Source organism: Oncorhynchus gorbuscha, linkage group LG09 (assembly GCF_021184085.1).
Source record: "Oncorhynchus gorbuscha isolate QuinsamMale2020 ecotype Even-year linkage group LG09, OgorEven_v1.0, whole genome shotgun sequence".
NCBI lineage: Eukaryota > Metazoa > Chordata > Actinopteri > Salmoniformes > Salmonidae > Oncorhynchus > Oncorhynchus gorbuscha.
In genome coordinates this window covers 77,909,153-77,929,746 of record NC_060181.1, presented here as the reverse complement: position 1 = coordinate 77,929,746, position 20,594 = coordinate 77,909,153, and the positions used below count along the sequence as shown (strand labels likewise).

Sequence of the window (20,594 nt, the reverse complement as noted above, 5' to 3'; positions counted from 1 at the left end):
AATACAGTTTCTTCTACTTTTTGTTGAGTTTAGTCACATCATTTCTCAATTTCCAGTAGATCAGCCAGTCAGATGTGCAGCCAGTCAGATGTGCAGCCAGTCAGATGTGCAGCCAGATATATTAGCCACTTCTTTTGCCCCCATCTCTTTCAACCATACAGTTTTTCAATTCCTCATCAATGGAGCCTTAAAAATTCTAAAAATCTGTTTCTTAACATGTGCCTGTTTATCAATAATTGGAAGAAGCAATTGAATAAATTCATTAAGTGCAGCATCTGGATGCTCCTTATTAATCACACCAGACCAACAAATATTTTTAACATTATCCACATAAGAGTCACAGTAAAATATTGTGCATGATCTCTTATATACTATTTTAGGCTCAGATTTTGGAACCTTGGCCTTCCTGGATGTAGCCACAATATTGTTATATTTGCATCCAATGGGTATGGGTACAGTATTAGTAAAAATGTGATCGATACATGTGGATGATATTTGTTCCTTTAGTGTTTGTAAACACCCTGTTAGGTTGATTAATAACCTAAACCAGATTACAGCCACTGGTTACAGTGAGAAGCTTCATCTTGAGCGGACAGCTTATAGAAAAACAGTCAATATGCAGGTCCCCAAGAAAGTAGACCTGTCTGTTTACATCACATACACTATCAAGCATTTCACACATAATATTTAGAAACGGACTGTACTTGGTGGCCTGTAGCAACATCCCAAAAGAAAAGGCTTAGATGTGTCAAGAGAACCTGCAACCACAACACTTCAATAACACTTGACAGAAGATCTTCTCTAGGTGTTACAGGGATATGGCTCTGAATATATACAGCAACACCTCATCCATAAGCATTTCTGTCTCTTCTATATATTTTATATCCTTGTATTGCTACTGCTGTATCATCATATAAATTAAGTGAGTCTCAGAAATGGCTAATATATGAATGTTATCTGATGTTAGCAAGTTATTTATTTCATGAACCTTATTTCTAAGGCTACATATATTAATTTGAGCTATTGTCAGCTCTTTCCTGAGTAGCTTCTTAGAGATAGACATAATATGGAAAAGAGCAAACAAAACAAGATAAATAAATATACATTCAGAAGTCCATTAATTAATTAGTGTGTGCTCCGGGGTTTAAACTACGAACCCATAGGCGTGGCTCCCTCATCCCTTCCAGGCTTCTGGGAGGGAGGGTGGACAATGAGCCTGTCATAGCGAATGTAAGCAATGTCCCCACGTGCTCTGGCAGGTTTCATGGCTGGGGTCTTCTGGCGCACAGCTTCAGGATAGTCCTCGTTGAGGAAGATATACGTTCCTCTCAAGTTCTTGGCTCTTTCCAGAACAGCTACCTTGTCCTTGAACCTCAGGAACTTGACCACTATCGGCCTCAGCCTGTCACCTGGGTCGGTGGTGGGTTTTCCAGTCATGTGGGCATGCACCACCTCAATCTTCCAGTGTTCCATCTTCCATTTCTCAGAGATAATTTCCCCCACTTTGTCCTCAGCCTTTGTCCAGGTCTCGTGGATATCTTGCAATTCCATCCACAACCATGTTCTTCCTCCTTGATTGTACCTCGAGTCTGATTTATCCATCATAGTTATCATGGATTAACCCCAAACTGATGTCCTCTCTCAATGACTTACAGATTGTTGTCATCTTGCTATTCTCCTGTTTCACCTCATCGAGCTGACCCAGGGAGAACTGCAAACTGTTCTTCAGGTCCTGAACCTCTCTGGTCAGGTTGTCCATTAGTTGAATCGACCAGTATTTAGACAAAACACTTGAAGCTATTTTCTTGTTGTAATAACTGCTTGTAGAACTATTTTTATTAGTTTAAAAGATCCTTTACCTGTGATAGAGAGACACCACTGTCCTCAACGGTACTCCTGCCTGCTTTGGTCTTTGTCATGGTAGCTAGCAACGTAGGTTACGAGGTTACTCCTTGCAGTTCCAGACAGGGCAGGTCACAGGGAAGATTGAACACAACAAAGAGCAGGGATCTAGACAGCCACAAACCCAGGACAATCCGCGGTCCCAGCCACAATGGCTAACCACGTTGCGGACTGCGTTCAAGCCCTTAGTAAACCCTGTTAGCTTGATATGCAGCTAGCTAACAGTTAGGCTAGCTGCTATGCCAAATATTTTCTCAGACCCTGCCTTGGTTGGCAGGATTACTGGACAGAGAGATTCAATCCTAGCAACTTATGCCAAATGCAAACTAAAAAGTTAGCTAGCTACTAAGAAACTTTGCAATACACTTTCAAAACTAACTTTTCAAAACAACAAACCGAGCTCTCCCTTGTTCCCACATTCAACAGGAAGTGTTCAAAAGGACCTAGATTTTAACCTTTTATTTTAAAGATGCAATATGTTTTTGGGCGACCTGACAAAATTCACATAGAAATGTGAGTTATAGATCTGTCATTCGCATTGTGCTGAATGTGTCAATGTGTAGTTCATATCTGTGAGCAGAATTACTCTTACCTCAATTAGCCACGAAATCCCTAGTTTGAAAGCAACTGTTTACTGGAAGCTGTGCGGTGCCATTTTCCCCCCATGTGGACCAGCACCTAGCAATTCGAGTTTTAGCCAATGAGCTTCAGCCCCTCGCCATTTGAGTGACAGCTAGCAAGATGCACACACAGCAGAGCGAGACAGACCACTTTTGGCTCATGAGCGCTACATTCAGAACTACTGGCTAGAAAGTACACAAAAGTACAGAAAAATCTCTTTAATCCCCAACATTACACATTTTCTTGGATATGGCTCAATATTGATCTATATATATTGATCTCTTTCATTCATTTCCAGCATAATAATAATAAGGTCCAGTGAATTGACTAGTGGAAAAGGTAAGTCTTATATACAGTAGAGCAATGTTATCTTTTCTGTCTAATTCAAATGATTCACATGGTAATTTGGTGTTGGGGCTGAACATGATGCCTTTCTGGGCAGCAGTAATTTGCATGGCTCTCACATTAAACAACTTCAGAGACAATTGCTCTGAGTGGAGACCATTTAATATGTTCTACCACTTATCCCCGGGTGTGTGTCTAATAGAATTGTCCTGCAGTGTCGTTGAAGCCATCCTAGCGTTTTCTATTCAGCTGGAGTCCACATAGGTAAATGTCACCTGCTGTGATGTCTCGCCAACGCACCGTGAGGCCCATTATCCCACATTAACGGAAGCCCGCTGTCGCCCCGGGTCTGTGTCACACGGAGCGACCTGGAGAGAGAGAGAGAGAGCCCAGCCAGGCTTCAGCAGTCACCCTGAGTCATTGGCCAGGTAAGTAGAAAGGACAGTTGTTGATTTTTCTCTCCTCTAACCTTCTCTATTCCCAAGTTAATATAGTAATGTCTGCTCTTGGTTTGTCTGTAATCATTATTCATCAGTATTGATTCCTTGTTGCCATCCCTCTAGAAATATTCAACTCTGTGGTCTGCATCATAATCATTCTTCTAAAATGTGGTCAGCTAGTTCCAAACAGACAGTACACATCATCTAAAGATATGACAACCTGTTTGAAGATGGGACAATAAAGTAACACATGACTATGATGAGGGAGAGCATATGTGTGGTGCACACTCAACTTTATTGATGTACATTTTAGCAAACAACCTTTTTCACAAACACCATTCAAGAAAAAACTTTCCTCATATTATGTCAGAAGTGCAAGGACCAATAACTGCTCTATACTATTATGTGTTATGAGAAGGGCTCTGTGTTTTTGGCTATAATGTCACATGACCTAGATTTTTATATTTTATTTTAAAGATGCAATATGTTTTGGGGCGACCTGACAAACTTCACATAGAAATGTGAGTTATACATCTGTCATTTTCATTGAAAGGAAGTCTAAGAAGCGGTAGATATGGTCTATGTACACTATTTCTATGCTTCCAGTTTTAAAGTTGATTTTTTTTTTGTCTTTTACTTTCGGCTTCAAACAGCTGAAAATACAATATTTTTAGTTATGGAAAATATATTTCAAAGCAGTTTAGATGGTACAATGATTCTCAACACTATACTTGCTTGTTTGTCACTTAATAGGAAATTAGGCAAACAATTTATAATTTTGCAACCAGGAAATGTCCATGTGACATGATTTACCAAAACACAGGGCCCTAGTTATAAAGATCTACTTCATAGTTGCAATACTGTATAGTATACAATGTCAACTGTAATACGTACTGCCCAAAGAGGGCACTGCAGTGTGGAAGTGAGGGGATGCATTCAACAGTCCTCAGAGGAATCTTTAGAAGTAGAAATCTCTGTTTTAGAAACATGTAATCTGCCTTCATTACAATAAACATTTCATTACAGTTCAATTTACAAAACTTACACTCCAACTGTAAAACCAAATCGACCTGGAAAATGCATCTGTAATATAAACAGATGTAGGCCTTATATGGTGTGTGTGTGTGTGTGTGTGTGTGTGTATTGTGTTCGCTGCCTATTAAACACAATAATTACTGCTTGTAGACACAGTGAGGAACTGCAGTACAATTGTATAAAACTGCTCTAATCAACCTTTTTATTCAATTTTTTTTCACCACACCTTAACTATAAGGCCCAGACTACTGCACATACAAATCCATGGAATGTTGCTCCATTGCAAGGTTGTACAAATGCAAAGTCAGAATTGTCTCATAAAATTTGGTCCACCTTTTTACATCATTGTTCTGTGCCTTGAGTAAAAACCCATTAGAATCTCCAGGATGCGTCAGCTCACAGGAACACATCGAAAACATACATATGTTACTCACCAATTGTTCAATTGTTAATCCTAAACATGTGCATTAGTCTTTTAGATTTTGCATGAACACCTATATATTTTCCCTGAAAGAACACCAACACCATCAACCTCCCTGTGCCTCTCCTCCATGTATAGTCCCATCAGATACATTAGTCTCACTGTGCTGTCCTAGCATTTCTCATTGAGAGAAATGATTGAGAAAGAGAGAGAGCTGAGAGTTCCATAGGTAAAACCTGCAGGGCAGAGCGACTACCCTGACTGCATGCCAATGTCCTCATGCCTGATGACCTTGTATGTTATCCAATAGAAGATGTTGAAGAGGAGGAAGGCCATAGGGAAGGCTGCTCGGGACACAGTGTCAATCCTCTTGGCCCTGTCCACAAACCTCTTCCTTATCACCTCTTTTTCTTTAGAGGTAGGTGGTGCTGGGCCGGGGTTTGGGACAGCGTTTTTAACAGCCGACCCGTCCTTCAGACAATGAGTCATGCCGTAACCCGAGTAATTGAAACCATCCCTCATGTCGTCATCCTGGTGAAACAAAACAAAGACGGACCCACAGTGAGTATGCCTCTGTACAATGGGGAGAAAGACTTTCAGACACAATCCCATGTGCACACACACTATGATATTGTAGTGTATGGCCAGTAGCCATGTTCATGCATCCTTTTCTTGGCCTGTGACTCAGGTGTTGTACCCTTTACCCGAGGATGCCTCCAGGCGACATCTACAGCGGCTTCATTAACACAGGGGACACAGCTGAATGTCTCCCAGATATTACACCCTCCGTTCCTCCGCTGCAGCAACAACAAGCTGACACACCTAGATAGCCTCAGATGACCTGACACACATTTCCTTAAAAATGGCCAACTTAATATCCGTCTCTGACTGCCCTATACTGCTCATATGTTCAGTCATGAGGCTCTGGGATTTGGTCTAACAGTTTCTGCCACCCCTTTGGTGCATGTAAGTCTGTTTGAGTGTGGGATCGGTCGAATCCCAGTCCCATATCGCATTTTCAACACATTTTCTCCATCTTTCCTGTTTCTCCACTATCTCTTCTATAGCAATGAACAATTACTAGAGTGGAACTCCCATTCTTTAAAAATGGTTCAGTCATGAGCACAGGAATCTGCTGAGGGGAGGACGGCTCATAATAATAGCCGGAACAGAGCGAATTGAATGTATTTGATACCATTCCACTTATTCTCACGAGCCCGTCCTCCCCAATTAAGATGCCACGAACCACCTGTGGTCATGAGTCTGGGCTTTGCAGTGACGGTTTTATAGGGAATTATACTCAAGCCTAGAATGTTTATTTACCCTGTGAGTCCGCCTCTGTCTTCGCCTCAAGCGAAGGAACTCCTTCTGTTGCCTGGAGACAAAGTTAACCCCAGCGTATTCCAGTAGGGCAGCAAATACAAACAGAAGACACACGGCCATCCAGATATCAATGGCCTTCACATACGAGACCTGTGACAAGAACCAAACAAACAGTAATTTACTGGGAATGAATAATCCTTTCATGTGCTGTCTTCACAATGCCTCGTTCAATTAACATTTCAATGGGAATATAATATTCTCTCAATGACATCCTTTTTTATGTTAATCAGAGTTGCTGTAAATTCTAAATCACCATAATTAAGGGGGTGGTATTTGCTAACGAGTGCATTAAACTCTCAAAACTCATGTTGATATCAGCGATTTTCAGCGATAGCGTGGAAGGAAATAATTGTCGCTTTAATTACCAAAGTAACACAATGGAAACAGTAGCAGCTCGACTGGAGCCTTTATCAGTCTATTTGATCTATGTCCATGCCGGAGATGAGATGAAGGCTAGACTCTAAAGGAGGCCCTCTTATTCCTCATACAGTGATCTCGTCAATGTCTCAAAATGACAGGTCATTTGCACGGAGAGAAAACAACTTTACTTTGTCGAGTGCTCTTAAGGTATATTGAGCTCTTGTTGTTCTGAGTTGGGCCTCTCAAAGACCTCTCTCTAAATATTTATTAGAGTGTGTCTCTTTCATGTGGGCCTCTGATGTGGTCATGGGCCAAAGTGTGAGAGAATGGTTGATTTTCAAGAGATGACTCACGCTGAAGCACTCTTGCAAGCATAAGTGTGAATACTAATTTTGTATATTTGACCATGTACAGTTGTAGTGTATCCACTGCTATTTGATTTAGTAACATTATATCTCTTCCTAAATCAATGGTGTAATTGTAAATTCTAACATAAATTGTGATAATGTTATGTTAAATAGTATTCTCTGTTTTTACAACTTATTGATTAAAAATGAAATACTTTACATTGTTAGTCTCTTGATATACTGTAAATCCATTGATTGTTATTTATCCATAGGATACTTACATCTGAGTCAAAATTCAGTGATGCACAGAGACTTCAATCATAGGCATATTTACATTTCATGAACAGTATCTGATTACAGTATGTATGACTTCTAACATGGGTGGAAAATGAAAGGTTGATTGATCTGAACATGGCCCATTGACCCTCCTCCATCAGATTGTTCGCTCATCCTCTTACTGCTTGGATTAACAAGCTTACCTTAGGAAGGGAGGCTCGGGAGCCAGAGCTCTGGGTAGTCATGGTGAGCACGGTGGTGATGCCCAGTGCCACCCTGGCGGGCGCGGCGTCCATGTTTATCCAGAAGGAGACCCAGGAGAGGATGACAATGAGGAGGCTGGGGATGTACATCTGGATCAGGTAGTAACCCATCTGTCTCTCCAAGTGGAACTTCACCTCAATGCAGGTGAATTTACCTGGGAAACAAAACGCACTGACACCTCAGATCAGGGACGGTGTGATGAGAGATGTGATGTGTGTGTGTCCATATGTGAGTGGTTGTGTGTGTGTGTGTGTGTGTGTGTGTGTGTGTGTGTGTGTGTGTGTGTGTGTGTGTGTGTGTGTGTGTGTGTGTGTGTGTGTGTGTGTGTGTGTGTGTGTGTGTGTGTGTGTGTGTGTGTGTGTGTGTGTGTGTGTGTGTGTGTGTGTGGCTCTCTGACCAGTGTTGTAGCTTTTGGTACAGTAGCCAAGCTCCTTCTCATCTCTCATGATGAACTGGGGGAGGGTCAACCCAGCGGCCACCTGTACAGGATTTTTGTCCTTGCTCTCCCACTCAAAGATCAAATCATTCATGGTGTAGCCAACTGAGGAATGAATGAACACAGCAAATATTTTTGATATGATATTGCATTTTTACAAACCATATTGCATGTGCTTTACCATGTGAGTTGTAAGGAGCAGACACTTACAGCTCTCCAGTTGCATGGTACAGATCTGCATGTCCATGGGAAAGTTCTTCAGATCCATCGGACAAGATAGAATGAGAGTCAACCTTTGAGGAAGAGGTGGAAAAGTCATGAAACAACTGTGGAAGCATTATTTGTGAATGTACAAATAAAGCCTACAGTAATGTACTGTTAAACCAAAGATTCTTAGGAATGTACGGTAACATACTATACCCTTTTTTTTACAGTAACTTACAGGTAACTGGCCACCAGTAAGTTACTGTAAAAACAACTGGATTTATTTTTCAGTGTAGTTAGAGTAGCATGCTCTATACCTCACTCAACAGATACATTTACTATTAAATAAAAAAATCTTACACAGAACCCAACTCTTTTCTGCATTTTTTCTAATTGTTTACTGTTTCAAGTGAGACTAAAATTCAAGCTCTCTACAATGTATACCTACTGTGTGACTATAAAGTACAGTTGAAGTCAGAAGTTTACATTTGCATTTGTTTGTGAGTATGTAAGTACAGGAATCTGCGTGTTTGTGTTAGAAACACAAGCATTTCAGCTGTGACATCAGATAATCTGAGTACACAATCAATAAACTTTTATTTGTAAGCACTGTACATTTCTTATAATTTTGCAGACACTCTTATCCAGAGGGTCTTAGAGTAGTGAGTGGATAATTATTTTAACTTTTTTTGGGGAAATGGGAATCAAACTCATAACTCTGGCATTGCAAGTGCCATGCTCTATAAACTGAGCCACACAAGACCCATATCTCAGATCTTGTCATTATCAAATTTTTTACAATTTACTAAGGAATAAAATCATAGTCGTCATCATAGCAGTGTATTTAAGTATACAGTATATTATACATTTATGTTTCTACTTTAAACAGATTTTCATTATGTTCAGTTGAAGTCCGAAGTTTACATACACCTTAGCCAAATACATTCAAACTCTGATATTTAATCCTGGTAAAAATTCCCAGTTTTAGGTCAGTTAGGATCACCACTTTATTTAAAAAATTTGAAATGTCAGAATAATAGTAGAGAGAATGATTTATTTCAGCTTTTATTTCATTCATCACATTCCCAGTAGGTCAGAAGTTTACATACACTCAATTAGTATTTAGTAGCATTGCCTTTAAATTGTTGAACTTGGGTCAAATGTTTCGGGTAGCCTTCCACAAGCTTCCCACAATAAGTTGGGTGAATTTTGGCCCATTCCTCCTGACAGAGCTGGTGTAACGGAGTCAGGTTTGTAGGCCTCCTTGCTCACACACTCTTTTTCAGTTTTGCCCACACATTTTCTATAGAATTGAGGTCAGGGCTTTGTGATGGCCACTCCAATACTTTGATTTTGTTTTCCTTAAGCCATTTTGCCACAACTTTGGAAGTAGTCTTGGGATCATTGTCTATTTGGAAGACCCATTTGCGACCTAGCTTTAACTTCCTGACTGATGCTGCTTCAATATATCCACATAATTTTCCTTCCTCATGATGCCATCTATTTTGTGAAGTGCACCAGTCCCCCCTGCAGCAAAGCACCCCCACAACATGATGTTACCACCCCCGTGCTTCACAGCTGGGATGGTGTTCTTCGGCTTGCAAGCCTCCCCCTTTTCCTCCAAACATAACAATGGTCATTATGGCCAAACAGTTCTATTTTTGTTTCATCAGACCAGAGGACATTATCCAAAAGTATGATCTTTGTCCCCATGTGCAGTTGCAATCCATAGTCTGGCTCTTTTATAGCGTTTTTTGAGCAGTGGCTACTTCCTTGCTGAGCGGCCTTTCAGGTTATGTCGATATAGGACAAATTTTACTGTGGATATAGATACTTTGTACCGGTTTCCTCCAGCATCTTCACAAGGTCCTTCGCTGTTGTTCTGGGATTGATTTTCACACCAAAGTACGTTCATCTCTAGGAGACAGAACGCGTCTCCTTCCTGAGCGGTATGACGGCTGCATGGTCCCATGGTGTTTATACTTGCATACTATTGTTTGTACAGATGAACGTGGTACCTTCAGGCGTTTGGAAATTGCTCCCAAGGATGAACCAGACTTGTGGAGGTCTACAATGTTTTTTCTGTGGTCTTGGCTGATTTCTTTTGATTTTCCCATGATGTCAAGCAAAGAGGCACTGAGTTTGAAGGTAGGCCCTGAAATACAACCACAGATACACCTCCAATTGACTCAAATGATGTCAATAAGCCTATCAGAAGCTTCCAAAGCCATTACATAATTTTCTGGAATTTTCCAAGCTGTTTAAAGGCACAGTCAACTTAGTGTATGTAAAATTCTGACCCGCTGGAATTGTGATACAGTGAATTATAAGTTAAATAATCCGTCTGTAAAGAACTGCTGGAAAAAGTACTTGTGTCATGCACAAAGTAGATGTTATAACTGACTTGCCAAAACTATAGTTTGTTAACAAGACATTTGTGGAGTGGTTGTAAAACGAGTATGACTCCAACCTAAGTGTATGTAAACTTCTGACTTCAACTGTATGTACTAAGCATATGCTCCTTGTCTGCAGCGAATGCTCTTTCTCCTTCCCTCCTTTTCCTCTGAGAGAGCCTCCTCCTCCCACACAGCATGTTCTTATCACACTTTTATTACTGAACCGTCTCTGAGATGTATAGTCATCAGCAGTCTGCTCCCTCTCTCATCTCTTCTCTCATGAATGGTGAGAGCGACTAACCACCTTTCTTTCATCTGTTCTCTCAGAATCCCATTGCCTCCCTCCACACCTAGGCTCCACCACCTGAATCAGCTCTCCAAATGGACAACAAATTGAGCTGCATTATTCCGCTGCTTCGAGGTGTGAATCTAAGGAGGAGTGGTGTGACTGAAGTGATATTAAAATGAAATAAAGGTAATGTATTTTCATATCTTGAATCATAGATTTGTGCTCAAGTGTAGTAGTGGTTTTTGTAAGAGGGGGCAATTGGCAGGTACCCTAACAGTTAAGAGTGTTGGGCCAGTAACTGAAAGGTTGCTGGTTCGAATTCCCGAGCCGAATAGGTGAAACGTGTTGATGTGTCCTTGAGCAAGGCAATTAACCCTAATTGATCCTGTAAGTCGCTCTGGATAAAAGCGTCGGCTGGATGACTAAAATGTAACCTGTCTCATCTACTACGAGTGGGCTGCATTTACTTTGACGTGATTCCATCTTACTGATCCTGCACAATGCTAGGGATGAAGCATATTGACTTGTAGCTAATGCCCAAGGAAATGAATAGCCTACATGAGTGGGTTATTTCTATACGCCTTCCCTGAACATATTCTAAACATCTTTGGTGAAAAATTCCCTGTAGCCTTTGGATACTCTAGTTGTTTGTGTTTCTATGTACTCTTAATGAGATCATATTGCATACAATTCCTCCAGGTGACTGAATATTTTATTGAGATGAATCCCATTAAACCTGAGAGGTAGTCTTGGATGTAGAAACATCTTTCTTTCAAAAGTAATTACAAGTGCCTGGAGGTAGAAGGGAATCTCTGACTCTGCTGACATTTCACTGGATTTGAATCTATTCTTTGTTTGGATGTTTCCAACAGGGAATGTTAAAACATGACCTCATTCGACATCCTTTAAACCTATTGTACTAATTTCCCAGAGAAATAGAGTTGAGCCCACCATTCAATGCACGCCCCACATCTGACCTGATACTGTACAGGACGGTCCCATCTTTGAAGACCCTCAGGAGCTTGTTGTCTGTGGTGACATCATGAAAGTTGGCGCCTTTCTCGTTGGCGAAGAACAGATCAGGTTTCCAAATAGAATCCAACATTGACGGGTCCAGGTCAAGAGAGGAGTCTGGGTATTTGCTGTATGCCAACCGAGGGTCTCTCCACTTCTGTCGCAGGAAGATGTTCACTCTGTAATCCTTGGGGAAATAGTGAAATCAGCTTTAAACTGCTTTACTTTGACACATGAACTACTGTCTATCTCCGTTAAATATACAGTACTATCACTTTGGTGACCAGAATATATTGTGTCACACAGTCAGTGAAAACGAAAATAATTTCCCTATAGACGTTTACATATTTAGAATGATAGAGCCACTAATACAAAACAACATATTCTTGTCAATATGTAGGCCAAGTGCCTGCCTCAGATATTTGGTTCTATCGTAGTGACATGCAGTATCACCTCAAGTCATTTGGCACTAAGTCACTAATAAAGCACCAATGATACAATAAATAATATGAATACTAATAGTAAAATGCTAATACAATTCTGACACTTTGACTGTGACACTACCACAATTGGAAGTGGTGCCACAAAACTTTAACCCGAGAAATTGCTCCTTGTTTTTACACAGAATTGTAATATAAAAAAATAGCAGGAATGAATGGATGCAATGCATGGATTTCAATGCATATTTATATGCTTGTAAATCACCCCACAATACCATAATCTAAAATCCAAATGACAAATTAAGAGTTAAATGCGGCAATAAATACAGATGTATTGAAAGGAGCAATCTAATTCAAATTGAATTCATAAATCTAATTGAGTTACTTGATCTATATGATCAGTTTCCTCATGAATGGTTATTGCTAAATGGTCGTTATAGGAGATAGATGATGTTGGTGTGAATAGTAGACCAAGAAACTCCATTGACGTTTGAAGATGCCGTCAGTAATGAATGAACAGAAGGCATCCAATTAGATGCCTTTCCTCTCCCTCTTAGAACAGACGTATTCAGTAGGCAGCAGTGTATTGGTGGTCCCAGATGTGCATGTCTATGAGTGAAGAGTTATCCAACAACTGTGTGTTAAGTGGTAGAAACCCGGCTCGTCTGTTGATTAACTCTGGCAAAGATTGTCTACCAAAAATTGCAATCATTCAACGGACGAAGTTCTAACTAATTATGAATGCATTGCGAGAGTAGTTGTTGAATAGGATCTCAATATGGAGTCCAGCTTTGATATTGTTTACCCCTTGGGCAGTTGGATGTCTATGGGACATTACAACCGATCAACATGCTTAAATCTCAGGCCCTAAGACATCAAACCTACAGCTATTGGCTGCATTTAAAGTGGATTATGTGCTGGCATTCACTGTGTGAATTATTAAAACAGAACTAATCCAACACATCCACAAGGGAGTGTCATGGGAATAGCAATACAATATTGCCTTGAGTATTATGTGAAAGATATTTGATTCAATTGCGGTTCTCAGTGTCTGTGTGCTATTTCACCATGGAGCCACCAATAGACTATGGGGATGGGTCAAAGTGAATCATTTCACATGAGGAAGCAAAAGTTCAAAACATCCATAAACTAAAAGGAAAATGAACTCATGAACACTAGAGAAATTGGATGATTTAAATCTTTAACTCCAGAGGAGCATAAGAGCAAGGCTTTAGTTTAAGAGCATTTGGCCAGTAACCAAAAGGTTGCTGGTTTGAATCCCCGAGCCGACAAGGTGAAAAATATGCCGATGTGCCCTTCAGCAAGGCATTTAACCATAATTGCTCCTATAAGTCATTCTGGATAAGAGCATCTACTAAATTACTAAAATGTCAAATGTAAATGTAGATAACATGGCCAAGCACAATGCTCCAACTCACCATTGTAGTTTCTGCTATAGAACCAAAGCTGTTGATAAATATGTTGCAGGTAACATTAACTGGGGGTCCTGCAGGTTGGAGGATAGATAACACATTGACATGTTTGACAGAGAAGAGTTAAGCAAGAACACTTAACATGCTGGTCTCTGTGACCGAGCCCAAACTGTTGATAAAAATATTGCATGTAATGTTTACAGGGGGATGTGTGAAATGGAATGAGAACGAAGTGACAAGAAAAAGTCAAGATGTTTTTTTGCACTTAATCATCACGTGCCATCTCCACGGGGTGGTTTAGCAAATAGAGATGAGGGAGTTTGAGGATGATGGCAATGCAATATCTGTTGGATATACAGAAATCTGAGTGTAATTAGTTGTGAAAGCGAGCATGTCCTTTATTGCCTATCTACCACCACAATATGGGCTGTATGTATATATGTCAACATACACAAGGCCTGTTGTTCTCCTAATATGTTTTTCTGTCAACATAAACAGGGCCAGTTGTTCTCCTAATATGTTTTTCTGTCAACATACACAAGGCCTGTTGTTCTCCTAAAATGTTTTTCTGTCAACATAAACAGGGCCTGTTGTTCTCCTAATATGTTTTTCTGTCAACATACACAAGGCCTGTTGTTCTCCTAATATGATTTTCTGTCAACATAAACAGGGCCTGTTGTTCTCCTAATATGTTTTTCTGTCAACATAAACAGGGCCTGTTGTTCTCCTAATATGTTTTTCTGTCAACATAAACAGGGCCTGTTGTTCTCCTAATATGTTTTTCTGTCAACATACACAAGGCCTGTTGTTCTCCTAATATGTTTTTCTGTCAACATACACAAGGCCTGTTGTTCTCCTAATATGTTTTTCTGTCAACATAAACAGGGCCTGTTGTTCTCCTAATATGTTTTTCTGTCAACATACACAAGGCCTGTTGTTCTCCTAATATGTTTTTCTGTCAACATACACAAGGCCTGTTGTTCTCCTAATATGTTTTTCTGTCAACATACACAAGGCCTGTTGTTCTCCTAATATGTTTTTCTGTCAACATAAACAGGGCCTGTTGTTCTCCTAATATGTTTTTCTGTCAACATACACAAGGCCTGTTGTTCTCCTAATATGTTTTTCTGTCAACATAAACAGGGCCTGTTGTTCTCCTAATATGTTTTTCTGTCAACATACACAAGGCCTGTTGTTCTCCTAATATTTTTTTCTGTCAACATAAACAGGGCCTGTTGTTCTCCTAATATTTTTTTCTGTCAACATAAACAAGGCCTGTTGTTCTCCTAATATTTTTTTCTGTCAACATAAACAGGGCCTGTTGGTCTCCTAATATGTTTTTCTGTCAACATAAACAGGGCCTGTTGTTCTCCTAATATGTTTTTCTGTCAACATAAACAGGGCCTGTTGTTCTCCTAATATGTTTTTCTGTCAACATACACAAGGCCTGTTGTTCTCCTAATATTTTTTTCTGTCAACATAAACAGGGCCTGTTGTTCTCCTAATATTTTTTCTGTCAACATAAACAAGGCCTGTTGTTCTCCTAATATTTTTTTCTGTCAACATAAACAGGGCCTGTTGGTCTCCTAATATGTTTTTCTGTCAACATAAACAGGGCCTGTTGTTCTCCTAATATGTTTTTCTGTCAACATAAACAGGGCCTGTTGGTCTCCTAAGCACCCCAGGCAAGTCAAAACAGCTGCACTAGTCATTGACTAATCTCATCACCAGCCGTTTGTCTTCAACAGCAGGCCTGGTCCAGTTATAGTTACAAATGTCAGGATCAACTCCAATATTCAACAAACAGTGGTATCGTTAATAAATGTTTACTTAGTTCACTCAAAAGTATGTTGCCTGCTTATGCTAACTGGTACTAGTCATTGACTAACTCAATGATGATGACAAGGAATGTTTTACTTGATAGGGTTAAAAAATAGATGCTGAGAGACACACGGCAACACACATACACACACACACTGGCATTAGAAACAGTGGCACATGTTTCTTATGAAACAATCACGAGCAGGACAATCAACTTAGTTTCACAGGCATTCCACCGCTATCTTTGAGGTCACAGAATGACTGAAAAACAGTTTGACACTTTCTATCCAATACAGTAACACTGTCTTGCATAAAAACAACAATGTCAGCCAGGGAGAGAGAGAGGTCTCTGTGTTGTTAAGTGAAGTTGTGAGTTCATAGCCCTTCCCCTGTGTATTCCTCATCAATATTGCATGTGACGTGGTGGTATTAATATTCGCCTCAGTTTGTAGTCGGGCAACTGCATTTAAAGTCAGTAACAGAAAAATGTAACGGAATAACTCCACACAACAACCTTGGCAGGCAAATGTAGGTCAAGCTCCAGCAGCACTGTGGGGTAGAGTTGTGACAGTATGGTTTGTATGTGATAAATAACATCATCTATGTGTATGCTTGTTTACTTTACCTGTGTGTATGTGTGTGTTTTGTGCTTGCTGCCTAATAAATGGAAGAATTGCTTCTTGTAGAAGCAGTGAGGAACTGCAGTACAATTGTTTAAAACTGCTCTCATTAGACTGCCTCATTAGACTGGAATACTCTGTCGACCAGAAAATTGAACTCGCCAATTTACCAGACAAGGTAAGATCACTTTCTTCATTCCAGTACTTTTAATTTCCTCTACTCACAACTCCAGCATTCTTCCATATACTAATAAAAATAGTTTCTGAATAAATAAAAAAAATGCCAGCATAAAACAGACAAGTCTTCACCTGATCTCGAGTCCATTTCTGAAATCTTGTGTACACTTGTTTCCTATTCTCCCAGATGGAGTCGATAGATCTGGGCCAGTGTTTCTGGGTGAAGGCTGAGTCTTGCTGACCAATCTCAGACTGTGTTTCCTGTGCTACTCTCCTCACAGTGGCCTTCTCTCCAGCACGGTTCAATCACTAGTGTCCCAGCCTGAGGTCTGCCTACATGCCTGCCTCCCTGTCTGGGGTATACCCCTTCCTGCCCGCCCGCCCTGCCTGTCTCCATACCCACCTGCCAATCTGAGCCACACCAATGAGTTCCGTTCCCTCTCCTTACTCAGATCCATCACAGTGACAGATGATGTCTCTCCCCCGTACCACAACACAACAATAGAGGAACTCAGCAGCCTGGCCAGAGGGACCCCATCCCTCATCTGTGGGTGTCACTGTGGCACCACTGTTGTTTTGGGCCCACATCTATACCTCATTATTGTTGTTGTTGGTGTCTTGAATACTGATGTTTAATATAGCTGTTGGACAATATAAATGACAATTGAAGAAATAGCTATATTGGGCGTTATAATGGGTGATAGTGCTATGGCTAACACCTAAATCAAAGTCCTCCTGACTTCATAGTTTAGAAAGGCTAGCTTGATGTTGTGGGCAGGATGCCTTCATAATGAAGGGGATGTGCTTTTTTACTTATTGGTTATCCTCTTTGTTTTTTCACTAAAACACCCACATGGACAACCACACACAGCCCCCAATACAATTGTTGGATTTTAAAATCAAAAACATTTTGAGATCTCAACCATCCAGGGAAGAAACAAACATTTGAAAGAATCAATCTGACCAGTGTGAGTCACGTGCGTCACGTCAGCCAGGCTAGATGGTGGGCTGAGATACAAAACGATCTATCTACTGCTCGGTTCTGCTATGAGCCTTTCATGTTCCATATCGCGATCCCATAAATCCTACATGGATGATGATGTCACTGTCTACAGGCGTGATTGATAGCCATTCTTGTTTAAATCATTAAGGGGTGGGTTTTTTCAATAGACAAGCACAAAATGCATTGTTTATTATGTGCCTTATTGCCTTGAGGGGGTGTTCAATTGAGAATGTATACATCATTATGCATGGGGTGTCAGTACATTAGTAATATACACTGAGTATACCAAACATTAGGAACACCTTCCTAAAATTGAGTTGCACACCCTATTGCCCTTAGCCTCAATTCATTGGGGTATGGACTCTACAAGGTGTCGGAAACGTTCCACATGGATGCTGGCACATGCTTCCCACCATTGTTTCAAGTTGGCTGGATGTCCTTTGGGTGGTGGACCATTCTTGATACACACGGGAAACTGTTGAGCGTGAAAAGCCCTGCAGCAAACCGGTGCGCCTGGCACCTACTACCATACCCAGCTCAAAGGCACTTCAATATTTTGTCTTGTCCATTCTTCCTCTGAATGGCACAAATACACAATCCATGTCTCAATTGTCTCAAATTTAAAAAAAGCCTTCTTTAACCTTTAACCTCTCCCCTTCTTCTACACTGATTGGAGTGGATTTAACAAGTGAATCAATAAGGGAGCATAGCTTTCATCTGGATTCAACGCGTCAGTCTAGGTCATGGAAAGAGCAGGTGTTCTTAATGTTCTGTATACTCAGTGTAGATATGGGTGCGTACACTGATATCCCAGATGCATTTTAGGTGAATATTTTCCAATCCACACTCAAATTCTAAGGAACTATTAAAAAGTAAAATATAAACCAACCTTTGAAGTTTGGTCGTATTCGTGCATCATAACCAGATGTTCTACCCATTAATGAGTCCAGAAAGTCTGAGGGAGACAAGTTAGTAGTAGAGCCTGATCTGGACTCATGCTCCTTGGCATCCACCACCCTGTGACAAACAAAGGGAAAATAAAACACTTACTTGCTCAGTCAGAAGTCAAAGTGTGGTGAAACCATTTCTACTTGATCTCAACCAAATAGGAAGCTCATCTGCATACTGAGAAACACAAATTAGATTCAAATGATATGATTAGGAAGGATTCCAATAGTGAAGGAACACCTTGGCAGACACGGTGTGCTTTAAGTTTATTAGCACTGTATTGGAGAGTTGGCTTTGTGACTGTCCTCATTGTATACTAAGGCTATACGCACTTAGAAATAAAATTACACTGACACATAGGCTACAAGGGAATTTGACAGTGTTTTCAGTAGTGTCCATGGGGTGGCCCAAGTTGAGTTACAGATACTAAGACAGAGGGGTGCTGTTTGCCTCGCTCTGATGCTTTCTCTGGTGAAATAGATTCAGCCTCATGCGAATTCAAGGGAAATTCACCATTGAGAATTAATTTATTTGCTTTATTGATGACCTTTCTGGGGAAGCCTGGCTTCCCTTGGCCTCCATGAATACACACCACTTTGTAGGCTGAATGTCATGACACATGATGTTTGTAATAGATGTCCCTTTCTTTTCAAATGACAGGTGCACTGTTCACTGTCTGGATGCTGGACATATTTTGGAATAGATGAACCTACGCAGGTAACCTACTTAACCTACTTTCTGAAGTGATTTTTTTGACAATCAGATGAGAATATCATGACTGGCTGTGTTCATGACACATTAAAAGGGAATACATTTTACTGTTAAATGACATGCCTACTAGGAGGTCTCCTTAAACAAAATAGAAATGCCTCGAATGTCACAGTATAATTCACTCTGGATGGCACATTGTAGTGAATTTACTGCTCTATGCTAATACCCTTATATACAATCCTGACCTTGAATGCAAAGACTGCAACAATATTTTCAGAATGGATTTATGATTCATGTGAACAGGGAAATGTACCAAACCTTAAGCTAAAGAATGTAATGCATTGAACCATCATAATTAGACTTTTTTTAAAATACATGTTACGCCCCCCTAAATTGGGTCTGTGCCCCACCTTGGCCACCCCATTCAAAATGTTCTGGACATGACACTGAACGTTTTGACAACGCCCACAGACTGAGTTAGAGGCAGTGATTAACTTGGCAAAATACCAGATATTACCCTGCGATATTGACGGCTCCATGTAGCCTACTAGGCTCAATGCTGATGTAAAAACAAGTCTATTTTCAGTCAACTGACTGAATATTGAAGTTGAATGATTTCTACATTCATAACACTGGAACTTTAAGGTCCACGATGAAATATTGGGTCATTCGAGGTAGGTTGAAACCCAGTATCTTAAACTTTGTTTTAATGGCAACGCACTTTGCCTTTTCAAACAATGAACATTACAGTTGAATAGGCTACATACAAATAAAGAAGAAAGTATCTCATTATATTTTAATTTAAAAAATAAACGTTACATGGCCAATAAAGTAGCCTAAGTATTCACCTACCTGCTGTTGTTGGTCTCCATTAAACATGCACATAAAGCAGTCAAGACGTTGAGAAAGGGGCGATTCATTCCTTTTGATTTTAGATTTCTTCACTTCTTTATTTCTTCCATATATGAATGTTGGTCAAACACACAATCCAAGCAGCAATATCGATTTCTTTCTGACCAAAGCGCAATTGGGTGTTCTCGTGAAACACAGAGAATACACATAAGGCATTCCAGTCCGTAGGATCATAGCTTAGTTTGAAAAAACACTGATTCCCAGGTGCGGTATTGTTGTTGATAATGTGTAAAGAATCATCAATTCTGAGTCCTTGCCACCCAAAAATAACCTGTGGAAAAGACGTTGTGAGGTGAGAAATATCCACAAGACGCGGAATATAGAGCCTTCAGGAAGGCGTTCTCACTTTCATTCAAAAACTCAGTGAAAACAGATGGTCTCTAAAGGATACTATGGTCTCTAAAGTATAGTGGTGTTGAAGAAGAATATTTCCTTGGGTTGAAGACCGTCCGCTGCTAGAATGGGAGACGAGTGGGCGTGTCTTTAGATTCAGCACTTAGACAGCTCCCGGTTCATTTGCACGCAAGCGCACCATTAACAACTGGAGGACGTGGTTTTCCATATGTAATTTAAATGACTAAGATAGCCTTTAAAAAAACTATTTCAAGCTAGTTATATATGCTCCAAACTCCTGTGTTTCGAGTAAGATTCCCCGTTAGAAGCTGTCCATACATAGGTATGACATGAAAGTGCTCAGGTCAGAAGGGACTGCGCGCCATAAAATATTGTAGTCGGACAATAGTTTTCCAGAAGATTTCACCTCCTGACAAACTATGGTAGCCTACATACTGTAAAT

General features: G+C 40.3%; 1 protein-coding gene across 2 annotated transcripts; it reads right to left on the bottom strand.

The window, feature by feature from the left end:
- Positions 1-3,577: 3,577 nt before the first annotated feature.
- LOC124042974 (glycine receptor subunit alpha-2-like) lies at positions 3,578-20,240 on the bottom strand. Of its 2 annotated transcripts, XM_046361137.1 has the most exons (9): positions 19,739-20,240; positions 18,117-18,244; positions 13,613-13,680; positions 11,697-11,920; positions 8,041-8,123; positions 7,792-7,935; positions 7,334-7,548; positions 6,088-6,237; positions 3,578-5,295 (listed from the first exon to the last, which is right to left on the bottom strand). In XM_046361137.1, the coding sequence occupies exons 1-9, from the start codon at positions 19,804-19,806 to the stop codon at positions 5,017-5,019; spliced, it is 1,359 nt and encodes a 452-aa protein (XP_046217093.1). In that variant the 5' UTR covers positions 19,807-20,240; the 3' UTR covers positions 3,578-5,016. The 2 variants fall into 2 exon arrangements, with proteins under 2 accessions (XP_046217093.1, XP_046217094.1); XM_046361138.1 differs by lacking the exon at positions 13,613-13,680.
- Positions 20,241-20,594: the final 354 nt, after the last annotated feature.

Bases quoted from the DNA above. Each gene is read 5' to 3' on its own strand.
- LOC124042974 (XM_046361137.1), bottom strand. From the start codon at position 19,806: ATGAATCGCCCCTTTCTCAACGTCTTGACTGCTTTATGTGCATGTTTA. The intron at 18,245-19,738 runs GTAGGTGAATAC...TGTTTGTCACAG, and splicing joins ATGGAGACCAACAACAGCAG to GGTGGTGGATGCCAAGGAGC. The intron at 7,936-8,040 runs GTAAGTGTCTGC...TTCATTCCTCAG, and splicing joins TACCATGCAACTGGAGAGCT to TTGGCTACACCATGAATGAT.